The sequence below is a fragment of the Manihot esculenta genome, chromosome 12 (assembly GCF_001659605.2).
Source record: "Manihot esculenta cultivar AM560-2 chromosome 12, M.esculenta_v8, whole genome shotgun sequence".
In the NCBI taxonomy this organism is placed as follows: Eukaryota; Viridiplantae; Streptophyta; class Magnoliopsida; order Malpighiales; family Euphorbiaceae; genus Manihot; species Manihot esculenta.
In genome coordinates, this window is record NC_035172.2 from 35,062,296 (window position 1) to 35,080,824 (window position 18,529).

An 18,529-nucleotide genomic window follows, 5' to 3' on the forward strand; every position below is an offset into this window, starting at 1 on the left:
ACGAACTAGACTTCCTAAACTCAAGTAGTGAGTCAAACATGCTTTTGAGAAATGAAAACAAATAACATGGTTGGAAATGGACATACGAGCAATCAGCTCTCACTGGGAGGCTGATTGTTTCATGTGAAAAATGACTCCAAAGTGCAAATCAATAACATACCCATTCACAGTAGATTAAAGGAAGACCAGGTAAGGACCCAGCAGGGACTTCACAACTGGCAATGGAATGGCAGCAGCTTCATCAACCACCAGTAGTTCCACTTGGGAGAGCTTTTGATGTTCATGTGGCTGTATATACTGTATAAAAAAAAACAACACAAAAATATAAGCAATTAAACACGTGTGGAGATATGCTCGTTAAAACAGAACAGGTATACACATAAAATATTTATTAAAAAGAACAGAACAAGAAGAAAAGTTCTCTTAACAAAAAAGCTGAACAAAATCCGGATATTCATAGCACAAAACATAGATGGTTAGAAATAGATGTTATTTCCTGCAAGGTATGCTAAATGGTATTTCCTTCAAAGGAAAATTTTAACTGTTATTTCCTCAAAAAAGAAAGCTAAAGATTATAGCTTTTTCACTGAACTTATAAGCTGAGCTAACTGCATTGTCAGCCCACAGGACTGCAAATGGGCTCCATTTCTTCATCAATCATAAAACATGTGAACATGTCAGATCACAGAATAATGATTACATGGTCAACTGATATGCTATCACAATGTTATGAAATTCATGAAGTATATTGCTTAATTTACATATGTTGAAGAAGAAGGAAACACGGTTATAATATATCGCTGGTTTTAGACCACATCAAATAGAAAAGTGCAACTGTAAAAATTGCAGAAAAGAAAAAGCATGTTAATTAGAGTGTAAATGGATGACATAGTATAATTAAGGGAATATTGCATGCCTTCCAAAAAGAGAGGGAGAAAATTGTACCTTATATTCAAGTGCATCAAAACCCTTGCAAATGAACTCAAACAAAGTTTCAAATTTTCAGGGCTTGGTGCAGTTACAAATATATTTGAATACCTATAAAGGTGATTTTTCTCATTAGAATAATAGTAAAGAGAAGCGTAATTTTTAAAAATAAAAGTAAAAAGAAGAAAGAATTAACAGACACTCGCATGCATACATGAAGTATGAAAAGTATAGAATTTAACAATTTCATTATCCTGCTGCTATGGCTCCAGCAACTGCTTAACCAAGTGCAGCAGATTTTCCACGGCCACGAGCAGCAAGCAAAGCAAGGGTACTACGTAGTGTCTTATCCAAAATTGCATCAAGAAATGTGATGACAGCTTTTCCCTGTTCAAAGATAAAAAGTTTTTATGTGCCATTGACACCATTTTAAGTCCCAGTCACATCAGTTTAAAATAGAGAGAGAGTGTGTGAACAAAAATCTAGATACTTGCCAAGGCTCTACCTGATCTAGTGTGCAACACTTTTTTTATCAAAGGACCAACAGGAAAATCATCATGCAATTGTTCTTTCAAATTCTTCAGGTCTCGTTCTGCTTCTGAAAGACCTTCTGCGTCCTTCAATCCAGGGGGAAAAAATAAGTATGCAAAGTTGAATACTTTATACATCAACTAAAGATATCAACTAATCATAATAAGAAAATCTCACTAGAAAAGGTTAGACAATACGAAGCTTCACTTAAATTCTTGGCCATGATAGTATAATAAAGGAGAAAATTGCAATTCACAATAAACAATGAAAGAATACACAATGAAAGGATTTTGAAAAATTTCCACATCACTAACTGCATGTCTGTAATTCTAAAATTGACAAAAAGAATTGTTACCTCTTTAACTGGAACTGGAGTAATTGACCTTATATGAGATGAAATTGGTAAAGCATTAAGTTCATCATCCATAACCACACAAGCTTTGCATGAAGCAAGTGATAGTAGGAATCGCTCGTTGAAGCGCCCAGCAGCCTCAGAGTGAGATTCAGTACGAAACCTCTCTTGGAAATCCTGCAATAAGCAAACTTCTAGTAAAGATTTACGCTTATTGTTCAAGTAAGTACTTGTTAGCAGAGATTCACACATAAAGAAAGAAAAATATTGAAATGCAAGACTGCTAAACATGGCAGTTGAGAAATTCTTGTTTTTTTTGCAACATGATTGAGTTGCTGCCAAGGTTGTGGATTGAGTCTGCCATATTCTCCACTTAGTTAGTTGTTTTTTCCATGTTCCCCAATTAAGTAGTGGTCTTTAATAATTTCTTAATTATAGCAGGGTGTTCCTCCATGTTGAGTTCATGATTTTCAGCTTCCTTGTTTGTAGCCCTTTAGTATTTAAGTTTAGCAAATCAATAAATGAGACATGTTCAAAATTGTCCAAAGTTGTTAAGTACTAAGGCTCAAGTGATTTTCACGTTCTCTCTTAATGAGCTTGTACAACCTTCTATTTTTTCCACTCAATTGTCCTATAACCAGATCCTATTCTAGAGACCATATTAGTACTTAAGTATAATTTATGAAGAACAGGCCATTTAGTGAATCTTATCTCAAAATTATAAGATTTACAATGGTCACAACTATAATTTGATATTCATCACCAGTAAAATTGTAAGAGATGCATTCTTCAACACCAACATAGTTTCATATCTCAAGCATGCTCAACTATGCAACTACTGGTCGACCACTCCATAACATAACAAGCAAAAATGTGAAAAGATGAGTAAAACTTAAATATGAACTTGCACATACAAGATGGAAATTTTGTCTACCAAGTCAACCGTGTGTAGCAGAACAACATTCTACAGGATACTTAATTCATTGAGAATTTCCTTTTAGTATTTCTCCCTTTTATAAGGTTCAGAATTTTGTAGGTATTATCCAAAGACAACATTTCAAAGTCATTTGGATAAAATAAATATACAAATAGACCTAAAAAATAATAGTAGAAAGTATATAAGGACTGGATATAAATAATAAAATAAAGGCCCAAACAAAAAACTATTTAGCTACACTGGATATGAATTTATACCATGACCATGGTGTAAAGACTGGTCAGTGAAGAGAGAGACCGTAACAGCAAGACAATCAATCCACCACCTTCTACCGTATCTATTGTTCTGGCCAAAAGATTTGGAGTCAAAGCCTCAAAGTCCTACAATAAAGGAAACATATCAATATAATCAAAATAGAAGAGACCACAATAAACAGTTATTATGAGATATTTGCATTTGCAAAAGCTAATAAAAAGCAAATGGAAAATAATCACCTGCAATATGCACATTCCAAAAGTATTTCCAAGTATTCTTTCAGAATCTTTATACAAGCAATAGGTTAATCCTCCAGTTTCAACAAAAAGTGAAAAAGGATCAACTTTCCCAGGATCCAACAGTCCCCTCTGCATTAGCTTCTTTATCTGCTTCGCTCTCTTTTTCTTGTGACTACACAACCATAACGACCCCAATCATTATTAATAATTATATTTATCAATTAACTTCAAAACTAAGAAAAACTATATCATAAACATTGCTACGTCTATAATTCAAAACTTTAGCACGTAAAGACTCTGGCTTGAAAACATTTTAAAAATAAACAAACAACAAAAAAAACACTTCTAAAGATCAAGAATAAACCTGCTAAGTTCAAGTTTGTCTTTGTAGCACCATAGGACAGTTGGCCTGGATTTGACCACTGCCTTGCTTAGCATGTAGTGAAGGTTCACAATCTGCATAAAATAAAAATCTTAGCAAGTAAATAAATTTCCCAGAACCAATTGGAAAGCACATCTCCAAAACCCCTTAAAATTTTCAATACAAAAACCAAATTCCAAGCTCCATAATTTGGCAGACTTGGAACATGCAGGAGATGAGTTAGTAAACCAAAGGAATGGATTGCCTGGTCGCGCGACTTGTCACCAATGATGACGAACATAGAGCGGTGCCTCAATTTGACGCCATTTTGAATGAGAGTTCTGATCCGCTCGTCCACCTTCTTTCTCATTTTCTTCTTCCTCTCTCTTCACCTCAGGAAGCAAGAGAAGCGAAGCTTAAGCTTTGGCCTGAACCGATGGCGGTTAAATTCTTAAGGTTTATGGCGGTTAAATTCGACCACTGAACCGATGCTAAGGCAGACGTTCATTCTATGAACCGGGTTCTATTGAACCGGATCCGTTTGCTGAGACCCGAGGAGTGAGGGACACTGAGGGAAGACATATCTCTTTAAAAAATGCAGTACTCTTTTTATTTTATTTTACTTAAAAAAATATGATTTGATTTTAATAATAATGTTATTATATTTACTAAATTTTAAAATTATAAATTTAACTCTGATATTAAATATAAGTTCCAACATTTAACATTATATTAAAAGTTTAATAAACTATCAATAGAGGTGGAACTCTAATTCGTTATAGTATAACATGCCAAATACTATATTTCAAAGGGATCCGAGTAGAATGCTCATACAAACTAGGAAATAACTTACTAATTAAAGCATAATGCAAAGCACAATTAAAATTCTTAAGGTTCTCAAATATACTGCTTAGCCATGAGGCAAAGAGCATTTTTCTTGTGCATTGTAAGGCCTGGTACCACTTCCATGTCCAAGTCTTCATTGCTCATTCCAAAAGGCATCTCCCAATCAAATTTGTAAAGCAAATTAGCAAGAGCTAACTCCACTGTTGCAAGTGCTATACTTACACCAGGACACATTCTTCTCCCACCTCCAAATGGGATTAGCTCAAAATTTTGTCCTTTCAAGTCAACAGAACTGTTGATGAATCTCTCAGGACAGAACTCTTGTGCATTTTCCCAAACTTGTGGGTCTCTTCCAATTGCATATACATTCACATAAACTGTAGTTTTTGCTGGGATTTTGAACCCATCTAAATTGCAATCCTCAGTTGTTTCTCTTGGGATTATGGGAAGTGCAGGTTGTAATCTCATTGTCTCTTTCACCACAGCTTTCATATAAGATAGTTCTTGGATTTCATCTTCATTTACAAAACCTTTGTTTCCAACTAAACCTCTGACTTCTTCTTGAGCTTTCTTCATTTTTGTAGGATTCTTCATCAGGAATGTCATGGCCCAAATCACAGCTGCTGCATTATTGTCTGTTGCTCCAGTAACTATATTCTGCAACATTTGGAAAAAAAAATAAAAATAAAAATAAATGTATTATTTAATGAACTCAAACAGTGTATAATTTTTTTTCATTAAAAAATAATATAATAATAACCATTAACACTGCTTTGATGTGACTAAAGGTGACTTGAAACTTGAGAGAAGGATCATTCCGGAGTTTAAGTAGGCCATCAAGAATATCTTCTGAATGATCATCAAGCTCTGATCTACCATAATCAAGGTGTTCTTGGATAATCTTTTCATAGAAAATGTCAAATTCTTGGAAATTTTTTTCCAAGCGATGGATCAATCCAGTGAGTTTATCAACAAAACCCAGGAGAGGAAAATAGTCTGAAACGTAGAAGCTCGTGAAAAGGGTCTCAGCTTCTCTAAGTAAAGCTTGAATTCTACTATTTTCTTCCTTGTACCTCTGCCCAAAAGTAATCTTACTGATTATAGTATTTGCAAGAGACATGATAGCCTCAGTTATATCTACAGGTTGGGAAGCAGAAACTAAACCGCAGATCTCTCCAAGCATATGGGAAACTTCAGATTCTCTAATGGGACGGAAACTTCTGGCTCTATTGGAGTTGAAGAGATGAACTTTACATATTTTCCTCATCTCTTTCCAATAAGAACCGTAAGCTGCAAAGGCTAAGTCTAAGCCATTGTAGGACAACTTCTGCTGGCTAAGCTTGGATGGCCTGGCAGAAAAAATGTGGTCATGGGTTTTCATTATTTCTTTAGCCATTTTGGCTGAGGAAACAACTAGAACTGGTTCAAAGCACATGCGCAAAGACATTAGAGGTCCGTACTTCTGAGAAAGTTTCCATAGAGAGATATAAGAGGCTGAGTTATGAAGTTGATGCAAGTTGCCTATGAAGGGAAGAGCTCGAGGACCTGGTGGGAAATGAGGATCTGTTCTTGTTTTGCGATTTCGGAGAAGAAACAAGAGGAAGATGAGGACAACTAATGCAAGGAAGACAAGTGAAACCATTGTAGCTTGTGAACTCAATAACGTCCCAAGAGTTTAACAAAAGCTTTTTCTAACACTAATGGTTTGGTGTTTCTGTGTGCATCTCCCACTGATTTATAATGTTGAATTTTTTGTTTGGACACAACAATTCAGGAGCTCTAAAAATGGAAATTATTAAAGAGATTTAGCAGCCCTATGAAATTCGTTGAGTTAATAAATAGAGGATTCACTGTTTAGTCTTCTATTTTTTTAAAATATATTAAAATATTTTTTTAAATATTAAAAAATCTATTAATTAATTATTATGTTAATTTTAACTTTCAATTATTTTATTATTTATAATTCGTATTATATGAAAAAATTTATTAATTCATTAAAATTAATAAAATAATTAATTATTAAACTTTTTAAAATTTTAATATATTTTTAAAAATTAAAAGATTAATTAATAGATTTTTCATATTATAAAAATTAAATAATAATTTTTTTAAATATAAATTTTTTTATTAATTATTATTTGATTTAAATAAAATATGGTAAGCATAATAATTTAATAATAACACATCGTTAATATGTAAAATTGTGTATTCAAGATCTTTTCATAAGGAAATTTTTTAAAATTAAAATTAAAATTTTAAAATAAATATATATTAATTTTAAAATTAAAATTTAAAATTTTCAAATAAATATATAAAATATTAATTTATACTTTTAATTTTATAATAATATATACTAAAAAGGAGACTGAAAGGGAATGGAAGGGAAGAGGCCAGGCGACAATTTCTTTTTTCAAATAGAAATAAGTTAAATTAAATAAGTCTAATTTAATTTTTAGACAAATATATATATATATATATATTTATTTATTTATTTAAAGGTAAATAAGTTTTGATATAATATAATATATTTTTTAATAATAAAATATTAATAAATTTATAATAAATAATTTTAAAATTACAAAGTGAAATTTTATTATAAAACATATTTAAAAATAATATTATATTAAATTTTACCTTATTTTAATTTTAAAAAAGTATAAGATTTTAATTCGAAGTAATAGTTTAACTATTATTCATGCTTTGTAAAAGATATTTAGGAGACGACTTCCCCGGTGAAATTATTAGCTTAACTGTATCTAGTGTCCGGCATATATAATTAATGCTAGGTCTCCGTCTCTGTTTGTACGTTCTGAATTAATCTTATCTCTGTGTCTGTTTGTACGTTCTGAATTAATCTTATCTTTCTTTGTCGCTCAAAAATCATTTAAAAAAATACCATTTTAAACATTGTTGAAAAAGACAGTTTAAAGAAATTATATTATTATTTGATAGAAGTTTTTCAATGATACTAACAAACCTGTAGTTGTGTAGACGGTGACTGAGGTTCTTATCTGCTGGCATGTGGCTTTCGGTTCAATTTAAAATTCAACTGAATTTAAATTTTATTATTTATAAAAATAAAATTAAATTAATTTTAATCAGAAATCGAATCAAATTTATTTTGATTCGATTCGGTTCAATTTGATCGGTTTTAATTTTTAATAAATTTTTTATTTTTTATATTTTATTTTTAATATTTTAAAATTTATTTAAAATATTTTAATTTTAATATAATTTAATTTCTCTATATTATTAAAAATAATATATTATTATTATTAATCGATTCGATTCTGTTTTTCTGATTTTTTTTTATTAAAATCGAATCGAATCGAATTAAATGAAAAATCGAATCGAATTTTAAAATTAATTCAATTTGATCAATTTTTTAAATTTGAACCGAATACTGCTCACTCCTTGTATTGATATGTATCACGTTTTTTCATGGAATAGTGGGTAGAGAATTAAACTAGTTGAAAAAATTGTTGGAATTAAATTAATTTAAAATTTTAATTTAATTTTTTATTTATTTTAATTTGATTTAATTTTAGTAAAAAAATTAAATTATAATAAAGTTAAAATATTTTAATTAAATTTTAAAATAATAAAAATAAAATATAAAAAATAAAAAATTTATTAAAATTTTAAATTCATTAAATCAAATTAAATTAATTTAATTTGATTTAATTTTTAATTAAAATTAATTCAATTAAACAGGCGAACTTAATAATGTTTGTTATTATGAAATAATTATTAAAATAATATTTTTTTCAAAAATTATTCATCAACGTGTGAAATAAAAATAATTTATAAAAGTAATGTTTGCTCTAGAAAATATTAATTAAGTTGGTAATTTTTAAAAATATTGAAAACGCTAATGAAGTTGACATTTTCACAAGCGTTGTCTCATGCTATATTATTTTATAATAAAGAAAAACTAATACTCATGAAAACGCCAGTGAATGATAAATGTCAGATATTCCGTGAGAAATGATTTTATTGAAAAATTATTATTAAATTTTTATATATTACTAAAATTAATTGAATAGTCTTTATTTATTTAAATATTAATTAAAATTTTTAATTTTTTATAAAATCAAACTTTTTAATCATTTCACACAAATAAAATTTTAACATTCGTATTTATATTTTTAGATTCATATAATTTTAATTATTTATATTATTTAGTTGATATAATTTTAATAATTTATATTATTTATTAATTTGATTAATTTCAATAAATTTAAATTATTAAATATATAATTATATAAAATTAATTATAATTCTTTCAACTATTATTATATTAAATTTAAACTGTACTAAAAATTAATTTTATATAATTATATAAAATTAATTATAGTTTTCTAAATTATAATTATAATAAAAAATAAAATCATATTAAAAAATTAATTTTATAAAATTATATAAAATTAAAAATTAATTATAAATTTCTAAACAGTAATAATACTGTAACGGTATAAAAAATTAATTTTATATAATTATATTTTTTTTAAATGAAAATAGAATTGAAATAATAGAATAACCTCACAAATTTATTCTAATACATTTACTGTCACACTAAATTTATCAATATAATTTTATATAAAATTAATTATAATTCTTTCGACTTTAATTATATTAAACTGAAAACATACTAAAAATTAATTTTATTTAACTATATATTTAATAATTTAAATTTATTAATTTTGATTAAAATTAATATATAATATAAATAATTAAAATTATACAAATTAAATAATATGAATAATTAAAATTATATGAATTTAATGAAAATTTTAATTTTATAAAATATTAGAAATTTGATTAATATTTTAATAAATAAATATTAGTCAATTAATTTTAGTGATATATAAGAAACTGATGATAATTTTCCGACAAATCATTGCCATTGAAAATGTTAATGAAATTGGCGTTTTCATAAATATTAATTTTTTATTATAAAATAATAGAGGATGGGACCGTGCTTGTAAAAATATCAAATTGATTGACTTTAATACACCATCCTGATTGGCATTTTCCAGAGTAATCATTACTTTTGTAAATTGTTTTGATTTCACACTAAATTGATAAATAATAGAGGGATCTATTAATTATATTAAAATTTAATATTTATTCTTAATAAAATAAATAAAATTAATTTTTATGAAATTTTTAATTTCAGCTATCTTACTTACTCAAGACAGAGCAATTTTTTTTCTTTTACAAAAAAGTTTAGAACCCCCTAAGAAAAGTAGTTCCGGAAGTAGAAGGCTTAGGGCCCAAAAGAGGACAAGAACAGATTAAAAAGGACTCCTAGTCCCACATTATCAAGTCCTAAACCCAGATCTGGCATAGCAAAACTTAATAAACATAGGACCTTTAAGTATAAAACTTAGCCGATGATTCATAAAGCCTTAAAGCAACAAAAACAGGAATAGAACTGGCCCTAACACACGAAAAACTACAAGTTTAAATCCAGTCTAAAAAGAAAAATTCCAAGGCCAAAGACTAAACAGAATCTTAGAGTAAACAGAATTTATCATTACTCTTAGTGTTACGGAGATTAAACAATCTAGAGTTTTTACTATTTTTTTTTTTTGAGCAGAGAGATACTGATGCTACTTTAAAAAAATATGGTAATAGTATTTTAATAGATGGAATTACTAAACGTGTTTGGAGTTATTTTTCATTAACAATAGAGACTCGTGTGTCGTATTTAAAATTTTTCATAATAATAGTATTTTAATAGTTTCATTAATAGTCAAAACTCGTATCGTATTTAAAACTTTTCGATTAGCTTTAATTTAGATTTCACGCTATATTATTTATGTCATTATGTCATTGACTTAAAAATTTTATTTGCAACTTTAACTAATATGATTTCTTATTGCCTTTTAATATTGTAACTATACAGCTATTTGATTTTTATACTTTTAATTAAATAATATTTTTTTTAAGTTTATCCATTAAAAAAAAGTAAACCGTTGTTTTTGAAAAATATTTTATCGTTAGTGACTAACTCTTCGAACCTCACCTTAATTTTGTAAATTTTATTGCCGTGTAATGCATAACTATACATATAAACAAACAAAAAGGGTTGAGGAGAAAGACTATTGATTAGTTTTCATAATATTTTCAAGATTTTTATTTTTTATTTTTAAAATAAAATATATTTTTTTATCTAATTGTTTAAAATTTTATTTTGTTTTTTCCTTGTAAAAACTCGCACTTTGGCCAGGGAAGAAAAAGCTGCCCCTTGCCTGAGGATGAGCCTTAGAATTAAAAGGGAAAATAGAGAATTTAGTGAGAGAAAGGAGTACTGGCATGGCTATTCCTGGCCAAGGGCCGGTTCCGGTTCTTATTCGGAACATACAGTTTGATTTGATTTACGGGTTAAATTGAAAGTAGTCCGATTGACATTTCAAAGATAATTTCAATATTTTGATGATTTCAATTTAGTATTTTTTTTATATGAAACTATATATATATATATATATTACTATAAGATCACAGTAACATATGGAAAAGAAAAAAATGGCTTGTAATTTTTTTAATAATTATATTATCATATTAATAAAAATGTAATACTATTATACAATAGTTTATAATGTTAATATAATATTTAAATTAGAAAAAAAAACTTATAAGTATTTAAGCAAACCATTATGCAAACAGTAATTTTCTTAATTTTTATATTTTTTTAAAAAAATAAACTTGTAATTTTTATTTGATTTTTTATTATATTAAATTCTAAACTTTTTTATTAAATATCAAATTAACTTAACAAGAAAATAAGTAAAGGAAAAAAATTTTCGCCTTCAATTTTTAATAATTATATTATAATAACAAATTCTAATATTGTTTAATATATTTGATAAAGAAATAATTTGTTGGTAAACAATTTATTTTAATATAATTTATAGTTAATGAATTTTTTTATTATTTTTAGGATTATTAATTAATTAGTATAGAATTTTTAAAATTTTAAACATATAAAAAAATTGACGTTAAAGAAATAATAAAAAAAAATTTAAAATTTCAAAAATTAATCTTAATTATTATTTTTTGGTTAATATAGAGATTAAAATCTAATAAATATATTAACTTATCCGGAGAAACTGGAACGCCGTCGATCCACTATCCACAGCAATACGTAAACATGTCTCTGGAAACAACCTCACTGCTCAATCTCAAAGCCGGTTTCCCGTCGAATCGGCGGTTGGCTGCCTCAGTTCATTCATTTCCTCCGACTTGCTACCACCGACATCCAGCTCCGTTGCTAAAGTCATTATCATTGTCTTTTCGCGCCAATAATGTTAATCGTCAAGGAACTAAAATTCCTGCGGTTTTGGAGACTGAAAACGCGGTGACGGAGGAGCAGTCTAAACCGCCTGTAAAAATAGTTGCCGTTGTCGGCAATGGAAGCCTCAGCCCGCTGAAGAGCGCTCCTTGGGAGGAGGTCATGCTCCACACTGTAAGTATCTGATATTTTGGTGATTAAATCATCTTCAAAATTTCAATATACAACGCAAAATTCAAAGGAATCATATAGTTATGATATTTCCTGCTTTGGTTGTATGTGGGAATTTTCCGGATACTGGGATTTTAAAAAAAAAATATATTAATTAATTATTTAATGAATAACTTTATGGTGCAGAAGAGTAGAATGTTTTTCTGGGTGTGCTTTAGAGAAGATTCTTGATAGTTTTTGAGGGATTCTATACATTTTTTTTGACTGACTGCAAATGGGAATAGCTTGAATTTGGGGGAAGAAGTTTTTTTAAGACATTTTAAAAATTCACTTAAATCCTTGAAATTTTTTTTAGTTCATATCAAACCCTTAACTAAATAATATTGATTAATTAAACTAGGAATCAATTATCAAGGATCAATTTAATTAAAAATAGATCACGTGAAATTAATCAAGGATCAATTTAATCAAAAATAGATCTCGAGCATTACATGTGGCTAACAGACAGTAAGGAACATTTAAATTTCTTAAAGTAATGATTCTCTCCCTTACATTCTCTTGTAAAGTTGATGATAATGAGAAATTAAGAAATAAAAATAAAAATAATAGAACCTCAGTCTTTTTCTTAGCTCTTCTGTTTTTTGAATCTATGAATGCTCTGTTTTGTGTTACAGTGAGAAATCTTAAGAAAATGAGATGGGAATTTAAAGAAAAAAAAGGGAGCTTGGTATTGAGGAAAAAGGGAAAGAGTAAATGGGAAGAGAGAGTTGTGGATTGTATGCTTTACATGCATTAAAAATAGAGAAAGTAAAAGAGAATTTTATGAGAAGCGAGAGAGAGGGAAGAAAGAAGAGGAAAGAGCGGTGAACAGAGAGAAAACTGAAAAAAATATATATATATAGAGCAACTCATAATCAATGCTGCAATAGTGGATAGAACAGTGGCTATAGAGGATAGAGCAACCAATAATGGATATGTTTTTTCTGGGTAAGGGTATCAGCTGTGTATTTGATAATAATTTGGAATGGAGGCGAGAAAAATTTATGTCCATTAAACGGATGGATGGAGTTAACGTCATGAATTAATTGATCAATATTATTTAGTTTTGAGGTTAAATGGACCAAAAAATTTATCAAAACTTTTCAAAATTTGTTAAGAGGTTAAAAAGGCTTTTGCCTTTTTTAAATTTATATCAGTAAGTTGCACATGACTATCTATAATAAAATAAATTGGAATGACAATCTTGTAGTAAGGAGAAATTCATTTTTATTCCCATTCCATGTTTTCTTCTAAGCAAACAAATCAGCCCTGTGTAATTTAATGATTGTGTGAGCAGGCAAAAAGGTTGAAATGGGTTGATGAAGGGTATCAAATGATTGTATTCACCGATAATGTATGTCAATGTAATGACAAAACTAAGTATCTGGAAAAGGAATTGAGTCATGCAGATGTATTGCTGATAGTTGCCGTTTCAAATCAAGAATCAGTGAAGTGGATCCAAATGAATAGCCAAACGGTTCCTAATATAATTTGTTTTGACTCATCTCCAAATCTGGAAAACAAACTTGGAGGATCATATGTTCAGAATGAAATCAATGGGACCTTATGTGGGAAAATTATTGGAGTTTCTCTGCCTAATAAAATCAAAGAATCATTGCAAGTGGTGAAAACTGTATCTGAAGCATGGGACCGGCATAATGCAGATGACATAAGATTTTGTTTGCTGGTCATAATCAATGCATATATCAGACCAGTACCAATCCTGAAGAACCTGAGATCAAAGGGTTTTTCTACCCTGAATTGCATGGTTAAGAACTGTGGACCTCAGATAGTAAACTGCCTATTGGATCCTAATTGCAGGAAAGCACTACAATGCTTGAACAACTGCAGCCCCGTTGATCAGGTGTGTAATTATCGATGTATTGCCTCTTATGAAAGTCCAAATCTAGAGGCATTCTCTCTCTGTGTGTTGCAGAAGAACAATTGTCTTGAATTGGATGCAAGGATCCCTGAGAGGCCTTATGTTCCTCCCATGGTTAAGTTCCGAGGGGAGGAGTTGTGCCATGAAACTGCCGAGGATCTTTTTGTGGGTTGGTTGGGAACTCTGGATTGGAGTTGGCGTGTTGTGGCGGGACAGAATCCAGCATATGATCAATTTCCATGCCAGTACCAGTTGTTCTACAGGGGAAAGGCGAAAGGATCATTCTGGTACGAGCCAGTTTTCCAGGTTCAGACACTGGAGGGAAGAATGGTTTGGAGGAGACGAAAGTATCGTGTGAAGAGAGGCAAAGTTCCAGGAACATTTCACTTCAGTGTGTTGGATAATGGTGTCGTTTCAAATGAGTTTTGGACAACTGTGGATGTGTCTGATGATTTTAGCTGGGGTTTGTTTCACTATAGTGGTGCTGCTCGAGCTGCAGGACAGTCATATACAGGGGCTGTGCTTGTGAGTCCAGATGGAGCATACCCAAATGAAAAGGAGAGAGAGAGAATGGTTTCTGCCTTGGACAAGTGTGGAATCAAAGAATGGGAGCTATTTACAGTTGACAATTGTTCATGCCAAGGGCCTCCACTGGGAATTCCAGAGGGCTCAAGTTTGCATTGCAAGGTTGCTCCTGGAGAGGAGAAAAGGAAATGGGCAACCTTGTAATGTTTCAGAGGAATTAGATGATGGATTGGTGAACTTCCAAGTGCAGCATGAACAGATAGATTAGCAGCAAATTTGTCCATATAGAGGTGAGTATACACTGGTAAAAGGACAAGAAAAGCTTAATTTTGCTCTTTTTGTTAAAATTAAGAAAGAGAAAAATTAATGATATATGAATTCTATTCTGCAATTATTACAAATTCATGTATTTCTTCATATAGCTTTTGAAAGATTTTTGTTGAAATTAATTCAAAGGTTTCTCTAGATTTGGTCTTGAAGTGGTACAACTCGTAATTATCTCTATGTTAATATTTTATCTCAATGTAGTGCATGATTTTGTTCTGCAATAGTGTTATATAGTAATAGGTGTTGATGGCAATGAGGATCATGGAAGACAATTGGAGAATACCCTTATGGTTGATAATTTGGCTTTTACGAAATTAGATGAAGGTAAAAGAACACTCATTATGGGATTGAAGAAAAGAAAATAAACATAAACATATAAATATTTGTATTAATAGGGTGAGATCAAGTGCTTGTGATAATGATCACATAAAAATGAAAAAAGACATTACAAATACTAGAAAAATGTTCACCCCATAACCCAAAAGAACTCTCTCTCCTTGACTCACAACTTGCACAGGGAAAAGGCAAGTTCCACGAGAAGCATTACGAGTGACAATGAGACCCAACCCATTAAAATCACAAGCGTCAACATCTTGACTGCTCATTTGAAAATACATATTAAAAGCATAAGAAGCATTGCCTCTAAGGTTGAAATTCCCGCATGAAGATCCAGGACTCAAGCTTGTGCAATCTGAATGATAACAAGCATAGCTTAATGCACTTGGTATCAAGCTCTCTTCTTTAACCTCATCATTAAGCACACACCATTGTTTCGTCATGTATTGAACACCCTTTGCACCTATTAACATCTTATCATGGCCTTTCCCAGAGAGATCCATGGGAAATTTTGGCTGTCCATCGTATCGAAACAGACCCCAGTGCCTCTCAAAGAAGCCTGGCAATATGCTCTTCATGTCCTCGTCGAGCAGGCCGAAGAGATACACACTTAACATGCCTGGACGAAGTGGGGTTCCTTTCTTCTCAGCCAATTTTTTGAGAAGACCATCGTAGAATTTCTGTGCATACTTGGGCGTAGCATATTTGCTAGCATCTGTTGGCCAACCGACTTCTCCAATAATGATCTTTAAATCAGGAGCACCAGCTTTGTGTAGAGCCCAAACAAGGGTATCATAGTTTGCATCGAAAACGTTAGAGTATGATACGTTTTTATCGTGAACTTTTCTACTACTGCCTTCAAAGAAAGCGTATTCCAAAGGGAATCCGGTTGTCTGATAGACACTGAGAAATGGGTAAATGTTAACGATAAAGGGAGCTTTGTTCTTTTTGAGATGCTTGACGATTTTAAGCATTACATCTCTCACGTCACTGCGAAAGTAACCCTGTGAAGGTTTGTCTCCGGCATAAACATCGGCGTTTAAAGCTGTTGAGGCTTTAATCTTGTCACCAACTCCTGCTTCGTCCAGAGCTTTTTGGACGTTTTGTATAGCTGGGAATGTAGTATCATCGAATTTGCCTTCATAAGATTCCAAGAATGGCTCATTCCCGACAGCCACGTATCTATAAAACACACCCAAAAACAAAAAACTTATATATTGCATTCAATGTTAAGGTTGTTTCATCTGATAAAAAGCTATGAAAATTTGTACGAACCTGATGTCGACGCCATTTTTATCTCCTTTAGGTTTGAGATGGCTGGTCACATTTTCTTTAACCCAATCTTTAGCATTATCCAAACTGTCAGAAATATAATCTAACATGTTATTAGGGATGCCAACCATGACCTCAAGGTTAGAACCAGCCAAGGAATTTAGGGTCCAAGAATCAGCATCGAAAAGCTTAACCTTAGTAATGCCATTGTCTTTTAACATTTTAACAACAATTTTAGGAGGCAATGGATGCGAAGCTAAGTTCCCCCAGTTGACGCCGACGCCTGGCACAACAGCTGAAACAGCCACTTGAACAATATTCAACATGCAGAAACTCCATAACAGGACACTGCAGGCTCCGGCCGCCATGGTGGAGGAAAGTGGATGTTTCTCAGGATGGAGAGAGAGAATAAACAGCTGAAATAACTGGACAAATGAGAATGGCGTTGGAGGAAAGACTTTTTCTCAATATTTTTCGGTGGTCTGATTCTGTTTGTTTAGAGATGAGAAAAGGGTATGGTAATTTAGATGGTTTGCTATATCTGGGATGTGTTTTTCCATGGAAAGCTAAGAGAAACTCCCACCCAATTTAGTTGGAATTTTTCAAAGAATATGAATCTACTTAATATAAAAAGAAAGGAGCTATTTCTTCGGGCTTTTTACCAATTTAGTGGGGCCATGATTTATTTTTTAATTATTAATATATTATAATAAAATATTTATATTATATTAATTTAAAAATATTATTTATATTATATTTTTATAATAATAAATATTTTTTATAATTTTAATATAATAATATTTAATAAATTTTATTAATAATAACAATCTAGTGATTGCATATAACACCATAATTTTATTTTTAATTTTAAATATTAATATATTTTATATGTTAATATTTAATATATTTTATTATTAATATTTAAATTAAAAATATTATCAACCTTATATAATTTTAATATTTTAAAATTAATATTATTCTACGTATATACGACTCTATAATAACAGTTCAATAAAATTAATAAAATATATTATTAAAAATATAATATAAATAAAATTATTAAATTAATATAATATAAAAATAATATATTAATTAATTTATATTATTATAATATTTTAATAATTAGAAAAATAAAAAATTAAATCATGGCAGGCGTCATTGAGTGATGCCATACTATTTTTAAAAATAATAATAAAAAAAATGATCTGAGGCCACAGAAAATGATTTAATTTTTTTTATTTTTTAATTATTAATATATTATAATATTATATTAATATTATATTAATTTAATAATATTATTTATATTATATTTTTATAATAATAAATATTTTTTATAATTTTAATATATTAATATTTAATAAATTTTATTATTAATATTTAAATAAAAATTACTGATATTATATAATTTTAGGATCATAAAATTAATATTATATTGCGTTTGAATATATAAAAATCATATCATATACATTTATCTCATAATAAAACTTTTATTATTTTAATAAATTAATATAATAATTTTGTAATTAAATAATACTAATAATTTTGTACACGTTAACATTATTTTATAACTCTACAAAGTATTGAGACGAGTTATAAATAGTTATTATATTTTATAAAAATATTTTTAATATATAAAAATACATTGAGTTATTTATAATTTATAAAAAAAATAAATTAATTAATCTAATCACAAAATAAATTAATTAAATTTATTATTTTTAAAAATTATAAATAATCAAGGGATCGGATTCAATATCTAATCATAACATAATTTTATTTTATAATTTTAAATAGCAGCTCAATAAAAAAATTTTAATTTTTATAATTTTAAATATTTATATTAATTAATTAATTAATTTTTTTATTAATTATTTAAATTACAGTGTAATTTTATTTTATAATTTTAAATAATAGCTCAATAAAAAGTAAATTTAATTTTTATAATTTTAAATATTCATATTAATTAATTTATTATTAATTATTTAAATTCAGCATAATTTTATTTTATAATTTTAAAAAACAGTTTAATAAAAAATAAATTTAATTTTTATAATTTTAAATATTTATATTAATTAATTAACTTATTTATTTATTTATTAATTATTTAATTTAGTATTCTTGTACATATATTTAATAACAGTAAATAAATTTATAATTAATATTATTTAATTATAATATTATTATAATAATATATTAAAATTAATAAAATATATTATAATAATATATTAAATC

The 18,529-nt window shown here is 28.7% G+C and overlaps 4 protein-coding genes across 10 annotated transcripts; 1 reads left to right on the forward strand and 3 right to left on the reverse strand.

Moving 5' to 3' along the window:
• LOC110628596 (RNA cytidine acetyltransferase 2) lies at positions 1-4,059 on the reverse strand. 7 transcript variants are annotated; one of them, XR_006348006.1, is made up of 9 exons: positions 3,868-4,059; positions 3,606-3,697; positions 3,242-3,413; positions 3,005-3,127; positions 1,814-1,987; positions 1,433-1,544; positions 1,142-1,314; positions 946-1,038; positions 1-648 (listed from the first exon to the last, which is right to left on the reverse strand). XR_006348006.1 is itself a non-coding variant. In XM_043948881.1 (7 exons), exons 1-7 carry the CDS (start codon positions 3,970-3,972, stop codon positions 1,289-1,291), a joined length of 804 nt encoding a protein of 267 aa, XP_043804816.1. In that variant the 5' UTR covers positions 3,973-4,059; the 3' UTR covers positions 1-1,288. The 7 variants fall into 7 exon arrangements, 1 of the variants encoding a protein (XP_043804816.1); XR_006348004.1 differs by having other exon boundaries at positions 1-1,038; XR_006348005.1 differs by having other exon boundaries at positions 946-1,314.
• Positions 4,060-4,444: 385 nt separating this feature from the next.
• LOC110628593 (cytochrome P450 71A1) lies at positions 4,445-6,242 on the reverse strand. Its single transcript, XM_021775343.2, has 2 exons — positions 5,209-6,242; positions 4,445-5,105 (listed from the first exon to the last, which is right to left on the reverse strand). Exons 1-2 carry the CDS (start codon positions 6,088-6,090, stop codon positions 4,500-4,502), a joined length of 1,488 nt encoding a protein of 495 aa, XP_021631035.1. The 5' UTR covers positions 6,091-6,242; the 3' UTR covers positions 4,445-4,499.
• Positions 6,243-11,565: 5,323 nt separating this feature from the next.
• Positions 11,566-14,908, forward strand: LOC110627383. Its single transcript, XM_021773671.2, has 2 exons — positions 11,566-11,919; positions 13,253-14,908. Exons 1-2 carry the CDS (start codon positions 11,605-11,607, stop codon positions 14,564-14,566), a joined length of 1,629 nt encoding a protein of 542 aa, XP_021629363.1. The 5' UTR covers positions 11,566-11,604; the 3' UTR covers positions 14,567-14,908.
• Positions 14,909-15,035: 127 nt separating this feature from the next.
• Positions 15,036-16,969, reverse strand: LOC110627658 (glucan endo-1,3-beta-glucosidase 8). Its single transcript, XM_021774003.2, has 2 exons — positions 16,301-16,969; positions 15,036-16,207 (listed from the first exon to the last, which is right to left on the reverse strand). Exons 1-2 carry the CDS (start codon positions 16,663-16,665, stop codon positions 15,112-15,114), a joined length of 1,461 nt encoding a protein of 486 aa, XP_021629695.1. The 5' UTR covers positions 16,666-16,969; the 3' UTR covers positions 15,036-15,111.
• Between the last annotated feature and the right edge of the window lie 1,560 nt (positions 16,970-18,529).